Below are 20374 nucleotides of genomic sequence, written 5' to 3'. Positions count from 1 at the left end.
CTGAGAAAGAATGATGACATTGGGGCAGCAGAAGAGAGATATTCACTCTTCACTGTGTTAGCTTATGTATTGCCACTTGTTTGTTGTTTTTCTTTTTCTTTTTTAAATAAAGATGTATTGATAAGTAAGAACAAGCATCAGAGAAGAGAGAAAAAAACCACTGTGTTCTTAGCCTGTGAATTAGTCAAGACAATGTATAAAATGCAGTCTTTACCCTCAAAAAATGTATGGATTAGGTAGAGTTGTACAATTGAAAAACAAGAGCTGTCCAATGTGGTCTAACTTCTAGGAGCAGTTTAGAAGCTCAGAAGTGAGAGCCCAGAGTGCATCACACTAGTGGGACAGGGCGTCATGGGAGAGGTTTCACAGACGTGTGGGAGGGAACGTCCCGGTTTTGGACAATATCTGAATGAATCCAGTGTATTTCTTACTTGGTAGTTTGTGCAAAACACATTGCTTTGGGGAAGATACAGAGATGAGTAAGACATGATTTCTCATCTTGTTGGGTAAATGGTGGACAACACCGAAAGCTAGGGGTGACATACAGGATCACAGTGGAGTGTGCTTGAAAAGGGAGGTACAAGTATATGCTGGGAGTGTAAATGAAGGAAAATGACCACCCCGTACCCCCCTGGAGGTCCTTTTTTTTTAAAAATATATATTTTATTGACTTTTTACAGAGAGGAAGGGAGAGGGATAGAGAGATAGAAACATCGATGAGAGAGAAACATTCATCAGCTGCCTCTCGCACACCTCCTACTGGGGATGTGCCCACAACCAAGGCACATGCCCTTAACCAGAATTGAACCTGGGACCCTTGAGTCGGCAGGCTGATGCTCTATCCACTGAGCCAAACTGGTTAGGGCTCTTTTTTTTTTTTTTTTTTAATAATATGTTTTTATTGATTTTAGAGAGAGAGCAAGGGAGAAGGAGAGAGAGATAGAAACATCGATTGGCTACCTCCTGCAAGCCCCCTAACTGGGGCCTGCAACCCGGGCATGTGCCCTGATTGGGAATCGAACCAATGACCTCTTGCTGCATGGGACCATGCTCAATCCACTGAGCCATACTGGCCAAGCTCCCCTTAGGACAGCGGTTCTCAACCTGTGGGTCGCAACACCTTTGTCGGTCGAACGACCCTTTCACAGGGGTCGCCTAAGACCATCCTGCCTATCAGATATTTACATGACGATTCATAACAGTAGCAACATTATAGTTATGAAGTAGCAACGAAAATAATTTTATGGTTGGGTCACAACATGAGGAACTGTATTTAAAGGGCCAGAAGGTTGAGAACCACTGCCTTCGGAGGTTCTTGCGGGAGGCCTCCTGGAACTGTTGGTGCTGACAAAAAACAGTGTGGTTGCAGCAGACATTTCAGTGGGGGATATGGTGGGTTTGAAATGGTGTGGACTGAAAAGAACAGGCTTTGAGAGAACAGAGGAGAGGGATGTTCTTGTGGAAGATGTAGAAGCGGATTTGAGTATTATTACTGAAGACACAGCAGTGGATTGGGAAGCTTATTGAGTAAGGTCAATTTCACAAATGTAAAAAAAATTCATTTCAATTAATGTAAAAGATATTTTGCAAAGGGTCCCTTTATTTCAACATACATGGTGCTTTTTTTTTCTAGAGCTTGCCTTGGTGGACTTTGAGGTGTGTGAATGTTCACCAGCAGTTGCTTGAGGAACGCTCACCTCAGCTTTTTGCTCTTGCCGAAGGTTGTATTGATCAAGGTATGTAGCATGGATGTGGGCATGTAACTCCATTTTTAATTTCTTGGCTGAGACATTCCTTTTTAGCTTATCCTTTGATAGGTAATAGTGACTTTATTTGAGGTTGTTTCTTTTTTTTTCTGGAGGTGGAATATTAAATTATTAGGGTGTCAGATTATAGAACTTGTTTTATTTTTACATTTTTTTTTTTTTTTAAAAAGGCAATTATCATTTATGTTACCTACTTAAAAGGAATGATTTGTTCTGTGCAAGTCACCGTGATTTTATCATGAATTGCTTAAAGGTATTTTAATATTTTCCTCTGTTCTTTAATTTAAGAGGTCTTTTTGCAAGAGTAAAAACAAGCGTAAGCTTCCTTTATTAAAAAATCCTTAACTCAAACTGGAGTAAATTGTGCCAACTTGCGTGCAGAATAGGAAATTATGTATCCTATATCCTATTAAGTACATGAAGAAAAGCTTTCTTTTTTTAAAACTTTTGGTGGAAAATACTTTTTATTGAGGGTGACAGTGGATAGAGAGACATTTTTACATTTTGTTTTATTATTGTTTTCTTCTTTTAAAATTGATTTTTTGAAATTATTTTTTATTTTTCAATTACAGTTGACATATAATATTAATTTCAGGTGTACAACCCAGTGATTAGACAAAGGTCGATCAGATACACTAGACAGGACATTAATTTGTGCAGTAATAAATATAGTAAGCTAGGTGATCAGTTGAAACTAATTTCTCAAGTTTTTATTTTGTTCTAGGACAGAAATACATAAGTATATGCTAATATTAGATAAAGTGAACCATCTATATATGACTCAATAAGGAAGATATTTGAATCTATAATACTATAGATTTTAATAATCTATAATAACTGATTCATTTATGCTGTTTATATTAGGACTTGGTTTATATTTTTCCAGGACTTTAGGTAATATAAGGCTATGGAACGAGCAAGGGCATTTTAGAATAAACTTTGTCTCTATTAAAAAGTATTTACCAGTATTCTGCCCCAGGCAGTTTGACTTAGTGGTTTGAGTGTTGGCCCTTGGATGGAAGGGTTGCAGGTTTGATTCCAGTCAAGGGCCTGTACCTCAGTTGCAGGCTCAATCCCCGGCCTCTGGTCGGAGTGTGTGCAGGAGGCAACCAGTCGATGTGTCTCTCTCTGCCTCTCCCCCTCCTTTCTACTCTCTCTAAAAAAAATGGAAAAAGTATCCTTGGGTGAGGATTAAAATAAATAATAATAATAAAATAAATACACCTTTCTTTATGTTAAAAAAAGTATTTGTTCTGAGCTTCAACTTTGTATATTTAAAATTTTTTTTATTCTGCCACTGGATTTACTTATTTATTGTTACATGCAATAAACATTAGTATTTCAAGAAAAACAATTTTAAATATAATATTACATGCAATAAAAGTTAATAGTTCAAGAAAAAAGATTTTAAATATAATATTACCAAAACTGTATTAACATAGTATAGTATCACAAAAGTTGTAGGAAATATTAAAAATCTGCAAATAACAGGATTTCTTCTATTATATTCTAAAATATTTTTTTCTCTGGCTCTATTTTGGTTCATCAGTTTATGTTGTTCATTACATTCCACAAGTGAGTGAGATCATGTGATATTTATCTTTCTCCAACTGGCTTATTTCACTTAGCATAATGCTCTCCAGGTCTATCCATGCTGTTGCAAATGGTAAGAGTTCCTTCTTTTTTACAGCAGTGTAGCATTCCATTGTATAGATGTACCACAGTTTGTTTTTTTAAAAATATATTTTATTGATTTTTTACAGAGAGAAAGGGAGAGGGATAGAGAGTTAGATGAGAGAGAAACATTGATCAGCTGCCTCCTGAACACCCCCTACTGGGGATGTGCCCGAAACCAAAGTATATGTCCTTGACCGGAATCAAACCTTGGACCCTTCAGTCCACAGGCTGATGCTCTATCCACTGAGCCAAACGCGTCAGGGCAGTACCACAGTCTTTTAATCCATTTATCTGCTGATGGGCATTTAGGTGTTTCCAATCATAGCTATTGTAAATTGTGCTGCTATGAACATAGAAGTGCATATAATTCTTTCTGATTGGTGTTTCTGATTTCTTGGGATATGTTCCTAGAAGTGGGATTACTGGGTCAAATGGGAGTTCCATTTTTAATTTTTTGAGGAAACTCCATACTGTTTTCCACAGTGGTTGCACCAGTCTGCATTCCCACCAGCAAGCGGGTTCCTTTTTCTCAGCATCCTCTCCAGGACTTGTCGTTTGTTGATTTGTTGATGACAGCTATTCTCTGCCACTGGATTTAAACCTGACATTTAGTAGCAGATTAGTTGATTTATTTATTTGAGAGAGAGGAACATATATTTGTTGTTCCACTTATGCATTCATTGGTTGATTCTTTTTTTTAATCTGATTTTTAGAGAGAGAGAAACATCGATGTGAGAAACATCGATTGGTTGCTTCCCATAGCACCCCAAACCAGGGATCGAACCTGCAACCTGTGTATGTGCCCTGATTGGGAATCAGATCAGCAACCATTCGGTGTACAGGATGATGCTCAATCAACTGAACTACATAGCCAGGGCTGGTAGCTAACATTTTTTCCTTTCTATTAATCCTCAACCAAGGATATTTTTCCACCGAGGCTATTTTTCCATCAGTTTTTAGAAAGAGCAGAATGGAAGAAGGGGGAGAGAGAGAGAGAGAGGAAAGGAGGGAGGGAGGGAGAGAGACGGAGAGAGGGAGAGAGAGAGAGAGAGAGAGAGAAACATTGATGTGAGAGACACATTGGTTATCTTCTGAACATGTTGTATCCACTGAGCCAAGCCATCTAGGGGTCTATATGTACTTTTTAGGGGGAACTCTTTCTATTAGTCCTCCATCTCAATTGCAGATTTGACCTAATTTAATTTCTGTATAAGAAATTTTTAAAATGTAAAATATTATAGAAGTATGAGAAAATTGATCCTATCCAGATACCATGTGGTACTTTGAATCATTTCATAATGGTGTTGCCTAGGTATGGCATTCTCTTCAAAATGGAATGTCAAGTGGGACTTGGAGAAAACTGAAACCTGATGCCTGTTTAGCAGATATGTCTTGTCCTCTTTCTGTTTTTAGTGAGATGAAAATGTGTAGAGTGTAGACTATGTCTCCCCCCATGTCTTTGCATATTTTTAAAGTAAGAGACACTCTGTAAACAAACTTTGTGCAAGCGAGAAATGAGAGTGTGTGTGTGTGTGTGTGTGTGTCGGGGTGGGGCGGGTAAGCAGCTAGTTAATAAATTGGGTAAAGTTTTCAGGGATGAGCTAGCTGAATGTCATTGAAAGTCATGGGGGAAAAGTTGATTTTTTCCCATAGGTTATTGAAAACATTTGGAGGAGGATGGCATCAGGATTCAGCTCCTATTTAATTTTTAAAAAGGTAGTTACAGCCTACTGCATAGGATATTATACAGTTTCCTATGTTTTATTATACTTTCATGGAAAATTTGTAAATGAACAAAAACTAAGGTATCACTGGCAGTTTTTTTTTTTTTTTTTAAGGAAATGAAGTTTGGTATAGCCATTGGTGCAGATTTATTCTATATTATGTAAGTCTACATTAATGGCTGTCTCTTTACCATATCTCTGGCTAATGTTCATAATGATAACTCTTTATTAAGAAAAGAAGAACATATCTTCTTTATGTGCTATTTTTAAAGGCAGGAACCACAATGGTGTATTTTAGAGGGAATTCTAAGAGGTAAAGTTAAGTTTCTGAACAGAAAGGCTTAATAACTAAGATATTGGAAAATATGACTGTAACTGACTCATTCCCCAAGTGGTCTGAGTTCCTTTCTGCAGTGTATTGTAGCATATCATTTGCTTTGCCTTACAACTCAGAATTTTTTATGTTGCTATTCTAGGCTAATCAACGACATTTTTCATGTTATCTAGTCATAAATTGGGCTGTAGATAGTCTTAAACTACAACGTTTCATAAACAATTTTATTTAAAAAATGTTTTGTTCTAGGATTTGACTCAAGTGTTAACCAAGCAGTCAGTTATAACTGAAATACTGTTCAGTGTCCAGGGAAGAATATTATATTTGAAATGTTGCTCTTGAGGGATCATCAGAAAGTTGGAAGGATTTTTTTGCAGTCTATGAAACAGAGCAAGTATATTATCAGCAACTGTGATCTTTATCTTTTGGTCCAAGAATGTTGCATCAGTACGATGTAGTGGAATAGAGTGCATCAGAGTGTCAGCTGGACTGATCCCGTCTATGAAGGAGTAAGTTGGAATCTTGAGGAGTTTGTCTCTCAGCACCATGTTAAGCACTCTTGGATGTCACACTTATGAAACCATGGTTCTCTAAACACTGCTTAGGGATGCACAACCATTTATTGTAGGCTTTGATACTGAAAATGCATGAGCCATAATATTGCAGTTTAGCTGTTTGAAGATGAGCTCATGAAGAAGTCACTGTCTAAGAGAAAACAGGTTAAAATGCTTTGTTGAAGGGTTCTGTTGTGACATCTACAGGCAGTTGTGTGACTCTAGGGTCAGATTGTTCCCACATTCAAAGAGTTCAAGAGATTAGTTTCTTGGTGACTGATGTATGCGTTTATTTGTAAAATAATTTGATACTTTAGAATGAATGTTATTAATCATGCTAAATATGGTTATCCTATATAATAAAAGGCTAATATTCAAATTGACTGGACGGTAGACTGACTGGTCACTATGACATGCACTGACCACCAGGGGGCAGATGCTCAATGCAGGAGTTCGCCCCTGGTGGTCAGTGCGCTCCCACAGGGGGAGCACCACTCTGCCAGAAGCCAGGCTCATGGCTAGCTAGCGCAGCAGCAGTGGCAGGTGGTGGGAGCCTCTCCAGCCTCTGCGACAGCGCTAAGGATGTCCGACTACCATCAGTTGGACAACCCTCGAGGGCTCCCAGACTGCGAGAGGGCGCAGGCCCTGCTGAGAGACCCACTCTTTCCCCTCACCCCCCCTCCAGTGCACAAATTTCATGCACCAGGCCTCTAGTCTAATTATAATTATCCATAGGGATTTCATTTTAACACAGCATTCACATTCTCTCATGAGAACAGATTTTGATTTTAGCATATGTTTTAAATGTCCTGGTTGAGGGTTTGATTTAGAAGGTCATGAATATTCATTTTCATGTACTTACTGACTTGTTAAAACAATAAATGTACTTCTGTTGCATCAACATATTCTTCTTTTTATTTAAACCTTGAGTCATCCAAAGCTCAAAACTTTGTGTTCATAGTTGATTCATTGTTTTCCTTCATTCTGTATACCTAGCCAGTTCTTAAATCTTATCAGTTCTTCCCTAAGAATCCCCATATCCATCCTTCTTTTCTCTTTCTACAACTCTTATCCTAGTCCACTTCTGAAATCTTTCATTTGGAAAGGGCCTTTAGAGCAGCGGTTGCCAACCTTTAAGACCTCACAGACCACCATTGTCTGCGACCACTGGTTGGCGACTGCTGCTTTAGAGATTATTTTGTCCAGTTAACTAACTCATTTACAAAGAATTGAGACTCAGAGAGACTGTCCAAGAACCAGAACTATGATCTGGAGTTTCTGATTCTAATTACAGTTCTCCAGAATGGTCAGTAGGGCAGAATTCTAGTATCTAATAGTGATAGTGCAGTTAACATTTCTGTAGTGCTTACTCTATACCAAGCTCTGTTCTAATCTTTAAATATATTAACTAATTTATCCTCAATAACTCTTACGAGATGATGCTAAAGAGTTGACATAGGGTAGTATGGGTGTGGTGGGTATAGTGTGCTTTTTTAAACAGAGTTTTAAAAGTATAATTAACCTATAATAAGTCTCATTTAAAGTATACAATTGATGACATTTTACATATGCATTCCCATGAAATTGTCACAGACGAGAAAATTAACAGAACATAGTGTTTTAAGATCTGGCTTTTAGTTGCTAATCTGTCATTGACTCCCTGTGTGACCTCAGGTAACTTATCTAACTTCCAAACCAAGGTTCTCTTCCATGTAAAAATGATCTTTGAATCTTTTCCAGACGGAAATAATTTGATTCTTTGTAGGCCATCATTCCACCCATTCCTAATGCTGTAATCTGTTGGAAAATTGTATCGAAAAAAGTCATCTCCTCTTTCCAAGATGACTCTTGAGAGGGAGTCCACTCCATTTTTAGGATCAATAATTGCTACAAAGTGCTTCCTTTTATTAATTTAAAATATCTGCTATTTTGCCACAATTGCTAGCTAGAGCTCCGGTCCAATAGAGTGGCTACTAGCCACACGTGACTATTTAAAATAAAATGAAGTGAAATAAATGAATTAAAGACTTGAGTTCCTCAGTTTCACTAGCCACATTTCAAGTGCTCAGAGACCAGGTGGCGCTAATGGCTATCATTTTGGAGAGTGTAGCTATAAAATACTTACGTCATCACCAGTGACTTAGTGAACTGCACTGCTGTGGAGCAGCGGAGATGGTGGGATAGGTCTAGTCCTGCATGGCCAGCCCTCCAGTTACTTAAGGCCACTGTCGTTATTACTTCATGCCCGAAAGATTGCACCTCCCCTGTAGGCTCTTTTTCACCCTTTGTTCCTTGTCCATATACATCAGTACTGGATTGGTTTTCCTAGATAGCAATTTCATCATGCCATTTTTTTTAATAGGAAAAATCTTCAATTATTCCCAGTTTTATTTGTGCCTTTCTGTTGCCTGCCATATTTGATATTTAGTAAAAATACATATGTATTTTTTTAATGCTTGCTGTGTTCCAGTCACTGTGCTAGGTGCTGGGGATGTCAGTGAACTCACTGGGATAGGTGCTAGAATATAGGAAGAAAAAGGCATAAAGAGGAAGGAATGAAGGAAAGTATGTGATTAGTCTAAACTTGAGAGATCAGCGAAGGCTTCGCAAAGTGTTTTTTTTTTTAATTTTTTTTTTTAAATTTTTTAAATTTTTTTTTATTTTTTTTTTAATTAAATCTTTATTGTTCAGATTATTACATTTGTTCCTCTTTTTCCCCCCCCATAACTCCCCTCCTCCCAGTTCCCGCCCCACCCTCCACCCTCACTCCCCACCCACTGTCCTCATCCATAGGTGCACCATTTTTGTCCAGTCTCTTCCCGCATCTCCCACACCCCTTTCCCCCCCCAAGAATAGTCAGTCCATTCCCTTTCTATGTCCCTGATTGTATTATAATCAACAGTTCATTCTGTTCATCAGATTATTTATTCACTTGATTCTTAGATTCACTTGTTGATAGATGCATGTTTGTTGTTCATAATTTGTATCTTTACCTTTTTCTTCCTCTTCCTCTTCTTAAAGGAAGGATACCTTTCAGCATTTCATATAATCCTGGTTTGGTGGTGATGAACTCCTTTAGCTTTTCCTTATCTGTGAAGCTCTTTATCTGACCTTCAATTCTGAATGATAGCTTTGCTGGATAAAGTAATCTTGGTTGTAGGTTCTTGGTATTCATCACTTTGAATATTTCTTGCCACTCCCTTCTGGCCTGCAAAGTTTCTGTTGAGAAATCAGCTGACAGTCGTATGGGTATTCCCTTGTAGGTAACTGAGTTTCTTTCTCTTGCTGTTTTTAAGATTCTCTCTTTGTCTTTTGCTCTTGGCATTTTAATGATGATGTGTCTTGGTGTGGTCCTCTTTGGATTCCTTTTGTTTGGGGTTCTCCGCGCTTCTTGGACCTGTAAGTCCATTTCTTTCACCAGGTGGGGGAAGTTTTCTGTCATTATTTCTTCAAATAGGTTTTCAAGATCTTGCTCTCTCTCATCTTCTGGCACCCCTATAATTCTGATGTTGGTACGCTTGAAGCTGTCCCAGAGGCTCCTTACACTATCCTCGCATTTTTGGATTCTTTTTTCATTTTGCTTTTCTGGTTGGGTGTTTTTTGCTTCCTCGCATTTCAAATCATTGACTTGATTCTTGCGCTCCTCTGGTCTGCTGTCGGGAGTCTGTATAATATTCTTTATTTCAGTCAGTGTATGCTTAATTTCTAGTTGGTTCCCCAATATAGCATCGAGGGTCTCATTAGTTTTCTTGTAGATCTCATTAAGTTTATCAGCGGCTTCTAAACAGTTCTTGAGAGACCTTAAAAGTGTGGTTCTGAACTCTATATCTTCCATTGACAATTTTGTCCTGTTTCTTTGTCTCCGCATTTTTTATGCTTCCTTGGTGCACCCCCTAGTGGTCTTTGTTCGCAGTCTTATAATTAAACCTTGATTGTTGTAGCTAATACCAGGGAGGGTTTGACCTCCAGGCCAGGTGGCTATGAGAATCAGCTGTGTCAGCAGTGAGAGAACTTCTGTCCTCTAGGGAGGTGCTAATCTAGCCTTTGCCTGAGGCTATCCGGCAAATGCTTGTGTGCAGGGCTTGGGCGGGGCGGGTCGCACAGGATCAACAGGGTGGGCCGGAGAGAGCAGTTATGGCGGCTCTCAGTCCTGTCCCCAGGGGCTCTGCCTCTCTGAGTCCCAGCACCCGCTGCAAAGCTCGGAGAGAAAGCTGCACTCGCTCTGACCAAAGCCAGACAGTCCCGCTTCTCCCGTTTGAGTCTGGGTCGCTAAAGACTCGCCCGGATCTGGAGCTCAGAGTCTGCGACTCCCTCCTGATTGAAAACGCCAACCGCGCCCTCCGCCGCCAGCCCGCTCGAGCACTCCGCACCTCAGAATTTGACTTCAGCACTGCGCCTCCTCTGAGTGTCCGTATGCGTTTCTCTTTCCTCCTAGTTGTAGGACTTCCACTCAGCCAGCGTTCCTGTGGTTCTGGGTGATGTCCCTTCCGTCTTTTAGTTTCACTTTTGAAGTAGTTGTTCAAAGCAGCAAACTCCGGCGTTAACCTATGCCGCCATCTTGGTTCTCCTCCCCCGCAAAGTGTTTGATGTTTGAACTGACTTTTTAAGAACCAGTGAGAATTTATTAGGTGGAGAAGTTGGACTAGGGTATACAGTATGTACAAAGAGAGGCAGGGAGACTTGGAATGTCTGTGTTTGGGAATTGCAGGAGCAGATGTGAGGGGTTGTGTGTCAGGTTGAACTAGACCTTGGATCACTAGGACATTGGATTTCCATCTTGGTGGTGATAGCCATCAAAGGATTGCTAAATATCTGCTCATTCCAACCAAGCCTTTCCTCCTCCTCTCATCTCTCAAGGTCTCTCTGTCTCTCAAGGCTTCCCTCCCTCCCTCCCCCCCTCTCTCCCTCCCTCCCTCTCTCCCCTAAGCTTCAAGGATCCTTTTTTTTTCCTGGGTAACTCATTTCCTGAGCCCGTTCCTTCTACAGCTCACTTCTTCTACCTCTGTGTCATTGTAAATAAACTTTCTCTTATAGTTTGAACAAAAAATTAACTTTGCAAGATGTTTCTGTGTTTGACTGATACTTGTATCCTTCTCTTCGTAAACTGAAAGTCTTGTTCCTAACAATGATAACATAATTACTTGCTTTATTCTACATATTAAATGTTTTAATGGGGAAAGAATAGTCTTTTCAACAAATGGTGTTGGGGCTCCTGGGTAATTACATGCACAAGAATAAAATTGAACCCTTACCTTACATCATATACAAAAAGTTAAATCAAAATGGGTCAGATACCTGAATATAAGAGCTGAAACTATAAAACTTTCAGGAGAAAATATAGGGGTAAATCTTCATGACGTCAAATTTAGCAATGGATTCTTAGATACCACATCAAAAGCTTGAGTAATGCCCTGGCTGGTTTGGCTCAGTGGATAGAGTGTTGACCTGCAGACTGAAGGATCCCGGGTCAAGGGCACATGCCCGGGTTGTGGGCTCGATCCCCAGTAGGGGGCATGCAGGAGGTAGCCAATCAGTTATTCTTTCTCATCAGTGATGTTTCTATATATCTCTCTCTCCCTCTCTGAAATCAATAAAAATATATTTTTTAAAAAGCTTGAGTAACAAAAGAAAAAAATAATTTAGACTTTTTTTTTTAACTTTTTTTTTTTAAATTTTATTGCTTAAAGTATTACAAAGTTTTTTTTAACTTTAAAGGGTGATGACTATAGACTTCTTTAAAATTAAAAAAAGCTTTTCTTTTGAATGATACGATCAAGAAAGTGAAAAGACAACTTACAGGATAGGAGGAAATATTTGCAAATGATATACCTGATAAGGGACTTATCTATAATACAGGGTGGGGAAGAGGTAATTTTACAGTTGTTTCTTCTAGTTTAGGAACAGGCTGCTCTTTTTCAGTAGGATCATCTCCACGTGGCAGGGAGAGCTCATGTACAGGTTAATCCACCCATAAGCTCTGTAAATTCTGCACCACATCTTGGGAGCTTTGTTCACTTGGATGTGCTCAATTACCAGAGAAGCTACATCCAAACCCTTAATTCAACATTACTCTTTGCATTTTCAAGCATGTGCAGCAAAAATTCAGCACTCTTTTTGGGTCACCATCCTATGCCCAGCCCCACTGTTTGGCCTGGGCACCCACCAGCTCCACCAGTGTAAGGACATAATGGCACACATTGCTTCTGTAAAGGGACATCCTTCAGCTATTTGGTGGCTTTTGGGATATACATACCCTGAAGCAAGGCATTGGGCAGCTTCTTGAGTGTTCTTAAAGTGAACACGAACATTTGAACCTCTTGATTTGCGTGATTTTGTGGGGTTTTCTGGGTCAAATGAGTACTGGACCATTTTCAGAGGTCACGTCAGGCTGCTTTTGGGAAGAGCTCTCCCTTTCTTCTAAGGGAGAAATTTACATTCTTTGTGAGGAAATTGTAAGCTGATCTCTTCATCAGACTTTTTGTATTGTTTAGCTCTTCATAGATTCATTTGTACTTTGTATCAACACCTTGTGTTGTCATATTTTTTTAATAGCAAGATGCAGACAAGCACTCTAAAACAAGAAGGAACAGGGTTATGAATCATATGGTGCAGGCAAGCACTCTAAAACAAGAAAGAGCAGGCTATGAATCGTATCTTCTAGGATTGTTTGGAGTAAAGGAGGTAACGTATGTAGTGTCTTTAGCTTTCTGCTTGGAACATACAAGTACTCAGCAAATTTTAGCTGTGAACTATTATATGAATTCCTTATCTTCCGGATTTAAAATTCTTTAAGAGCAGGACTAATGTAATATATACTTCACATATTATGGACTCAACATTTTACTCATTAACATAATTTTATTCTCATCATAGTTTTTCATGTTTATCTTTTGTCTTGTAGTGATGAAGCTAGAACATCTGTTTGTAGATGATTCAGGTCGATATTTGGCTATTCAGTTCCATCTGGAATGTGCATATATATTTTTATATTATTATGAATATAAAAAAGCAAAAGATCAGTTCAGCATTGCTAAAGACATCAGCAAATTACAAATTGATTTGACAGGTAAGACTTTTATTTTTTGTGGCTAATTGATTAATTTTTTTGATAAAACTAATATATACATTGGCAATTTGGCTATATTGTTTGGTTGTATTTGATTTTCTATGTCCTATTCTTTGCTTTACAAAAATGGATTTTAAAGATTTTATTTTAAAAATTCATAGTTTTACAACAGACTTGAAATTATGTATATTTTTTATTCCTGAAGATGCCCATTTATTTCCTAATCTAGTTAGACACATGCTAGTAGTATAGAAGCCAGGGAGGACACAAAGGAACTTTCAACTCCTCCCTCCTGATTCCCAAGTTTGGTTTGGCCTTCCTACATTGCCCTTCCTTGTAAATGTCCATCTATGGTTTCTATCCTGCTTTTTTTGTATTCCTTAAGACCAAATTTTTGACTGTTGATTAGGTGTTTATTCAGTGCCTTACAACACTATCTGGCATAGAGTAGGCACTCAATAAACATTTGCTGAGTGAATAAGTAAATTACAGAATTTCTCCTAAAACCTCTGTGTTTCTTCTGAATACCAAATAAGAAACATTGGTTTCTTTTTATGTATCGCTCTGTCCCTAGTGTCTCACAATGTAATTGGCATTCAGTATTGAATACATTAATGACAGTCAGACATCACCACTCGACACACTATTTATACCTGTTGAACTTGGGCTCAGCATACCTGACAGTGACTCCCAATCTGTGAGTATTGAAATGATTGAACTTGTTATGTCCTCCATAGGCTGGGTCTAGATTATCTCTAAGGTCCATTCTTAGCCTCCAAACTCTGTATTTCTTATTGAGCTACATAACAAAATCCTTCATGTATATTATGAGTTAAATATGACTTTGTGGCCTGTCTAGGATCCTAGCCATCTTTTATCACTGTTTGTGTAGAGAAAATTATTAAATATCCAGTTTACAATTTTTGGAACAATGGCCGTGAGCAAGTTGAAGTCTTGTCTGTGTTTGAAAATATAGTTATATGTAATATAACTTGTGAGGTTAGTTTCAGAGATTATGATTTTGAATATTGTGGATTTAGGAGACTTTTTTTGGACCACTTGAAAAATAGTTTAGTGCCTTATATGGTCACCTTTAACTGTTGATGTGTTTACTGCCTAGTGTTCACAATTTTTTCCAAGTTAAGAGTGATGAACTTAAAAATACAAATGTGGTACTCACAAATATAAAAGGAGATTCAGATTATTTTTCTATTAGCTATAACCTTACTATAAATATTGTAAGCTGTGTTGGACCATCTCAGTAGCAGTTTTTATTTATTTATTTTATTTATTTTTTTAAAATATATTTTTATTGATTTTTTTTACAGAGAGGAAGGGAGAGAGATAGAGAGTTAGAAACATCGATGAGAGAGAAACATTGATCAGCTGCCTCCTGCACATCTCCTACTGGGGATGTGCCCACAACCCAGGTACATGCCCTTGACCGGAATTGAACCTGGGACCTTTCAGTCTGCAGGCCGACGCTCTATCCACTGAGCCAAACCGGTTTCGGCATCAGTAGCAGTTTTTAGTGTAACATGTTTAAAAGGTATAACTTAGAGCCAGACTCAGAGCAGAATAAAGTCCAGACTTCTTAGACTGGCCTTGGTTATCAAGGATCTTTGTAATCTGACTCTTACCAGGAAATGGATGTGAGAACTTTTGCTTCTCTTAAAGCTATTCTGCAGCAAGTTAGTTCAGTTACAAAATGAAAAAAGGTTTGATGTCTCCTGAAGCCAGATAGAGAGACTGGGATTTAGAATCTGAAAACCTGGCTTTAAGCTCTGGCTCTGATACTGAGCAAGTGACTGTATCTCAGAACCTCCATGTTTTCATCTGTCATATGGAGATGATAACATTTCTTCTCCCTACGGCACTTAATGAGTTACTCTTTTGAGGATGTTGATAGTGTGATGTGTAATCTATTGGCAGAAATCCTGGGTTTGAATTCTGGCCCCATTGCTTATTGGCTTTATAACTTTACTAGAGGCCCGATGCACGAAATTCGTGCACCGAGCTCGGCCCTTGCAGCCCTAGCTTCGTCCGGAAGGTCATCCGGATGGTTGTTCTGCTGTCCGGTCTAATTAGTATATTAGCTCTTTATTATATAGGATACGTCATTTAAAATCATCACTGAAACTTAGGTTTCTCCTTGTGAAATGGAGAAACACTTTATAAACTCTAAAGCACTCTGAAAATTGCTCTTTATGATTGAACAGTAGGTCTGATCGACAAATCAATGAATATAATTTTATATTTTTTTCAGGTGCTTTGGGCAAAAGGACTCGGTTCCAGGAAAATTATGTGGCACAGCTTATTGTAGATGTAAGAAGGGAAGGGGATGCATTTTCAGATGGAGAATTCAGTCCAGCTCCGACTCCTCAGGAACATTTAACTAAGGTGAGGAGGATCCTGAGTTATTTAATATATTTAAAAAGTATATATACACATATGCATGTATATATGTATTTTGTTGATTTTTAGAGAGAGAGAAGGATGGAGAGATAGAAACATCGATGAGAGAGAATCATTGATTGGCTGCCTCCTGCAAGCCCCCCACTGGGAATGGAGTGTGCAACCGGGTCATGTGCCCTGATCGGGATTTAAACCATGACTTCCTGGTTCATAGGTCGATGTTCAACCATAGAGCCACGCCGGTTGGGCTAAACTTTTCTTATTGAATTTATTGCGGTGACACTGGTTAATAAAATTATATAGGTTTCAGGTATACAATGCTACCGTACATCATCTGTATATTGTATTGTGTTTACCAACACAGTAAGTCAGGTCTCCTTCCATCACCATTTATCCCTCTTGTACCCTCCTCCACTTCCCACACCTCCCTTTCCCTCTGAACCATCATACTTTTGTCTGTGTCCATAAGTCTTTCTTTTTTTCTTTGCTTAATCTCTTAAGTGTGGCATTTAGAAAACTTAAAACTTACATATGTAGCTCCCTTTTAAAAATTATGAAAGGCCTGTGTTGAAAAGGGATGGCCACCAGGGTGTGCTGTGCACCTGCCAGCCGGCCCTTTGAAGGGTGCTAGTCCTGAGGAAGAGGCATTGTTTCCATGGAAACTAAGCAGCAGCCCAATTTCTGTGTTTCTCTCATCAATGGTTCTTGAAGGTTGCAGTGCTGTTTCTTAAAATCTTGTAGATAGAGCTGGGCCTATAGTTAGGATGAACCTGAGAATAAACAAGGAAAGCTGTTCTTTTGGGCTCTGATGTGGGCAGAGGACTGTTTACCAATTAAGAGATTACCAGTTAAGAGGTTGACCTAGCTAGTCACAGATAGTTTTCAGCTTTCTATGGGGTTCTGCTCAGCTTCACTGAACTCCTAAACTCTTCCTAGTTTTAGCTACTTTTCTTGAATTACTAGGGGCCCAGTGCATGAATTCGTGCACCTTGAAAGGAACTGTGGGCCGAGAGGCTGTGGTAGGCACAAGGGTGGGTCTTGGCCCATCCTCCGTGGCCCCCGGTCCCCTGTCTGCTGGCAGCCCCGTTCCCACCACCGCTGCTCCTGCACGCTGCCAGCACTGGCCCTGCTCCCACCCGCTGATGACGCTGAGTGATTGGGGCCGGCGCCAGCAGCAGGTGCGAGTGGGGCTGGCACTGTCAGCAGGTGCAAGTGGCAGCTGCTGCCCCAGTGGCCCCCTCAGGAGCAGGAGAAGCCCTCAGGGGCAATCAGGGCCGGCAGCTGCTGCTCACACCTGCTGATGGAGTTGAGTGATCGGGACTGGCGCCGGGCACTGGCAGCAGGTGCGAGCGGCAGCTCCGGTGCTGGCTACGGGTGTGAGCGGGGCCGGTGCTGGCAGTGGGTGCGAGCAGCAGCTCCAGCGCCAGCAGCGGGTGCGAGTGGGGCCGGCACCGCAGGTGCGAGTGCCAGGCAGGACCGTGGCACGGGAGCAAAGAATTTTCAGTAACCACCAGAGGCTCGCCCCAATGACAGTGACTGGCACCCCACCTTGGTCTGGCACCCCCACTCACCTGCTCCACCATCCCGCTGTGGCCAACGCCTGCCATGTTCCGCACACACTCTCTGGTGGTCAGCGCACGTCATAACGACTGGTTGTTCGGTTGTTCTGGTTCCGCCGTTTGGTCTATTTGCATATTAGCCTTTTATTATATAGGATTAGAAAAACAATTTAAATTAAATTTGTTGAGGAAATATTTACATAAAATAATATATACCTATTTTAAATGTTCAGTTTTGGTGAGTTCTGATAAATAGAGACACATGTAACCACCACCATAATAAAAATATAGAACCATCTCCATCATGCCAGAAAGTCCACACATATTCCTGCAATCACTTTCCCTTCCACTGATGTGTTTTCTGTCATAGACTGGAGCTGTTTTTCTAGAATTCCAAATAAATAGAATCAGACACTATGGCTCTTGTGTCTGGTTTCTTTCACTTAGTATAATGTTTGAGAGTCACTGATATTTTGATAGCAGTGGTTAGCTCCTGTTTATTGCTCAGTTGATACCACAATGTGCTTATCCATTCCCCTGTTGGTGGACCATTGAGCTGTTTCTAGTTTTTGGCTATAAGGAATAAAACTGCTTGGAAGATTTGTGTGTAAGTCTTTGTGTGAACATATCTTTTTAATTCTCATTCCTAAATATCTAGGAATGGAATGACTAGGTTATGTGGTCAGTATATTTTTAACTTGGTGAAAAACTGCCAAATTGTTTTCCAAAATGCTATCATTTTATATTCCCACCCTCAAAATTTCAAGGCACCAGTTGCTCTACATCCTTACCAATGCTTGGTAATTTTTGCCATTCTTCTGAGTGTGTGTATCACATTGTGATTTTACTATTTAATTGTATAGTTTGATGGGATTTGACAAATATATCTTCTGTATATATAAAAGGCTAAGCCACTGGGCAGTAGGTATGACACGCAGTGACCACCAGGGAGGCAGACTTTCAATGTAGGAGCTGCTGAGCTGCAGTGACTTGGCAGCGGTGGTTCTCGAGTGATGCACCCCAGAACCAGAGAGGAGGGAGCTCAATTCCTCTCAGGGCCACGCGATTCCACCTTCGGCTGAGGGTTATGTTGTTGCTGGGGCACTGTCGGCCCCGAATCTGGTTTACTGCACACTTGTGTTCCCGTTCCACACCCTGTACGACAGCAACTTTGCAGAGTGCCCTCTCGCACCCCGGGACCCTTCGAGGGATGTCGGAGAGCGGGTTTCGGCCCGATCCCACAGGCCTGGTTGAGGGACCCCACAAATGCCTTTGAGCTGTGGCGCCGCCACAGATGCTGCCGGCCTGGGAGGGACTGCGGGAGTTTGGCTCCAGGGTGTGTCCAGCTCGTTTCGCCCATTCCCACCCCGTCGGCCACCTTCTAATTAATTTCCTTTCAATGTGCACAAATCCGTGCACAGGGTCACGGATTAGTGTGTGTGTGTGTGTGTGTGTGTGTGTGCACGTGTGTGTATATATATATATATCACCCCCACACACACACACACACACACACAACCATTACAGTCAAGATGTGTTTCACCACCCTAAAAGTTCTATCATGCCCTTTTCAGTTAATCCCCCATACCTCTGTCCCTAAACAATCATTGATCTGCCTTCAGTGACTACAGATAGTTTGGCTTTTCTAGAATTTCATATGGAATCATACAGTATGTACTCTTTTGTATTTGGTCACTTGCTTAGCATGTTGTTTTTGAAACTTATCCATGTGGTTGTGTGTGTCTTTAGTTTCTTTTATTGCTGATTAGAATTGCATTGATGGATATATGTATATTTAAAAATATTATCTATTGATAGACATTTGAATCGTTTCCAGTTTGGAGCTATTACAGATAAAATTGCTGTTAACATTTAAATGCATGTGTTTGTGAGGACATATGTTTTCATTTCTCATGGGGAACTATTTAGGAGCGGAATGGATAGTTTATATGGTAAATAAATGCATGTTTATTATAAAAAGTTGGCAAACTGTTTTCTGTGGTGGTACCATTTTAAGAAAGTTCCAGATCTTTGTTGACATTTAGAATTGTCAGTCTTTTAAATTTTATCCATTCTAATATGTGTGTACTAGTAGTTCATTCTGATTTTAATTAGTATTTCCATGTTGACTACTTTGTTCAGGATATTCTTGTGTGCGTGTGGGCTATTGGTATATCTTCTCTTATGAACCATTTACACAAATCTTTTGTCCATTTTTATATTGGGTTATCTTATTTCTGGTTGTAAGACTTCATATTCTACACACAAGCCCCTTTTCAGATATTTCTTTTGTGAATATATTCTCTGAGTCTTTGGCTTGGCTTTTCATTTTCTTAACAATGTTTTCAAAGAGCAAAAGTTTTTTGTTTTTTTTCCTTAATTAAATCTTTATTGTTCAGATTATTACATTTGTTCCTCTTTTTTCCCCCCATAACTCCCCTCCTCCCAGTTCCCGCCCCATCATCCGCCCTCACTCCCCACCCACTAGCCTCATCCATAGGTGCACGATTTTGGTACAGTCTCTTCCCGCATCTCCCACACCCCTTCCCCCCCCAAGAATAGTCAGTCCATTCCCTTTCTATGTCCCTGATTCTATTATGATCACCAGATTATTTATTCACTTGATTCTTAGATTCACTTGTTGATAGATGCATGTTTGTTGTTCATAATTTGTATCTTTACCTTTTTCTTCTTCTTCCTCTTCTTAAAGGATACCTTTCAGCATTTCATATAATCCTGGTTTGGTGGTGATGAACTCCTTTAGCTTTTCCTTATCTGTGAAGCTCTTTATCTGACCTTCAGTTCTGAATGATAGCTTTTCTGGATAAAGTAATCTTGGTTGTAGGTTCTTGCTATTCATCACTTTGAATATTTCTTGCCATTCGCTTCTGGCCTGCAAAGTTTCTGTTGAGAAATCAGCTGACAGTCGTATGGGTATTCCCTTGTAGGTAACTGAGTTTCTTTCTCTTGCTGCTCTTAAGAGTCTCTCTTTGTCTTTTGCTCTTGGCATTTTAATTATGATGTGTCTTGGTGTGGTCCTCTTTGGATTCCTTTTGTTTGGGGTTCTCTGTGCTTCCTGGACTTGTAAGTCTATTTCTTTCACCAGGTAGGGGAAGTTTTCTGTCATTATTTCTTCAAATAGGTTTTCAGTATCTTGCTGTCTCTCATCTTCTGGCACCCCTCTAATTCTGATGTTGGTATGCTTGAAGCTGTCCCAGAGGCTCCTTACACTATCTTCATATTTTCGGATTCTTTTTTCATTTTGCTTTTCCGGTTGGG

At 39.8% G+C, this 20374-nt stretch overlaps 1 protein-coding gene across 1 annotated transcript in view; it reads left to right on the top strand.

The window, feature by feature from the left end:
• TTC27 (tetratricopeptide repeat domain 27) overlaps positions 1-20374 on the top strand; it is a 100567-nt gene that overhangs the window by 11283 nt on the left and 68910 nt on the right. Inside the window, exons 5-7 of the mRNA XM_036334908.1 lie at positions 1634-1736; positions 12957-13121; positions 15388-15521. Coding sequence (XP_036190801.1) covers positions 1634-1736; positions 12957-13121; positions 15388-15521 — 402 coding nt within the window. The remainder of the gene's footprint in view (positions 1-1633; positions 1737-12956; positions 13122-15387; positions 15522-20374) is intronic.

Source organism: Myotis myotis, unplaced genomic scaffold (assembly GCF_014108235.1).
Source record: "Myotis myotis isolate mMyoMyo1 unplaced genomic scaffold, mMyoMyo1.p scaffold_m19_p_14, whole genome shotgun sequence".
Taxonomy (NCBI): domain Eukaryota; kingdom Metazoa; phylum Chordata; class Mammalia; order Chiroptera; family Vespertilionidae; genus Myotis; species Myotis myotis.
Note: the sequence above shows the minus strand (reverse complement) of the source record. Positions and strands in the feature narration are given on the sequence as shown.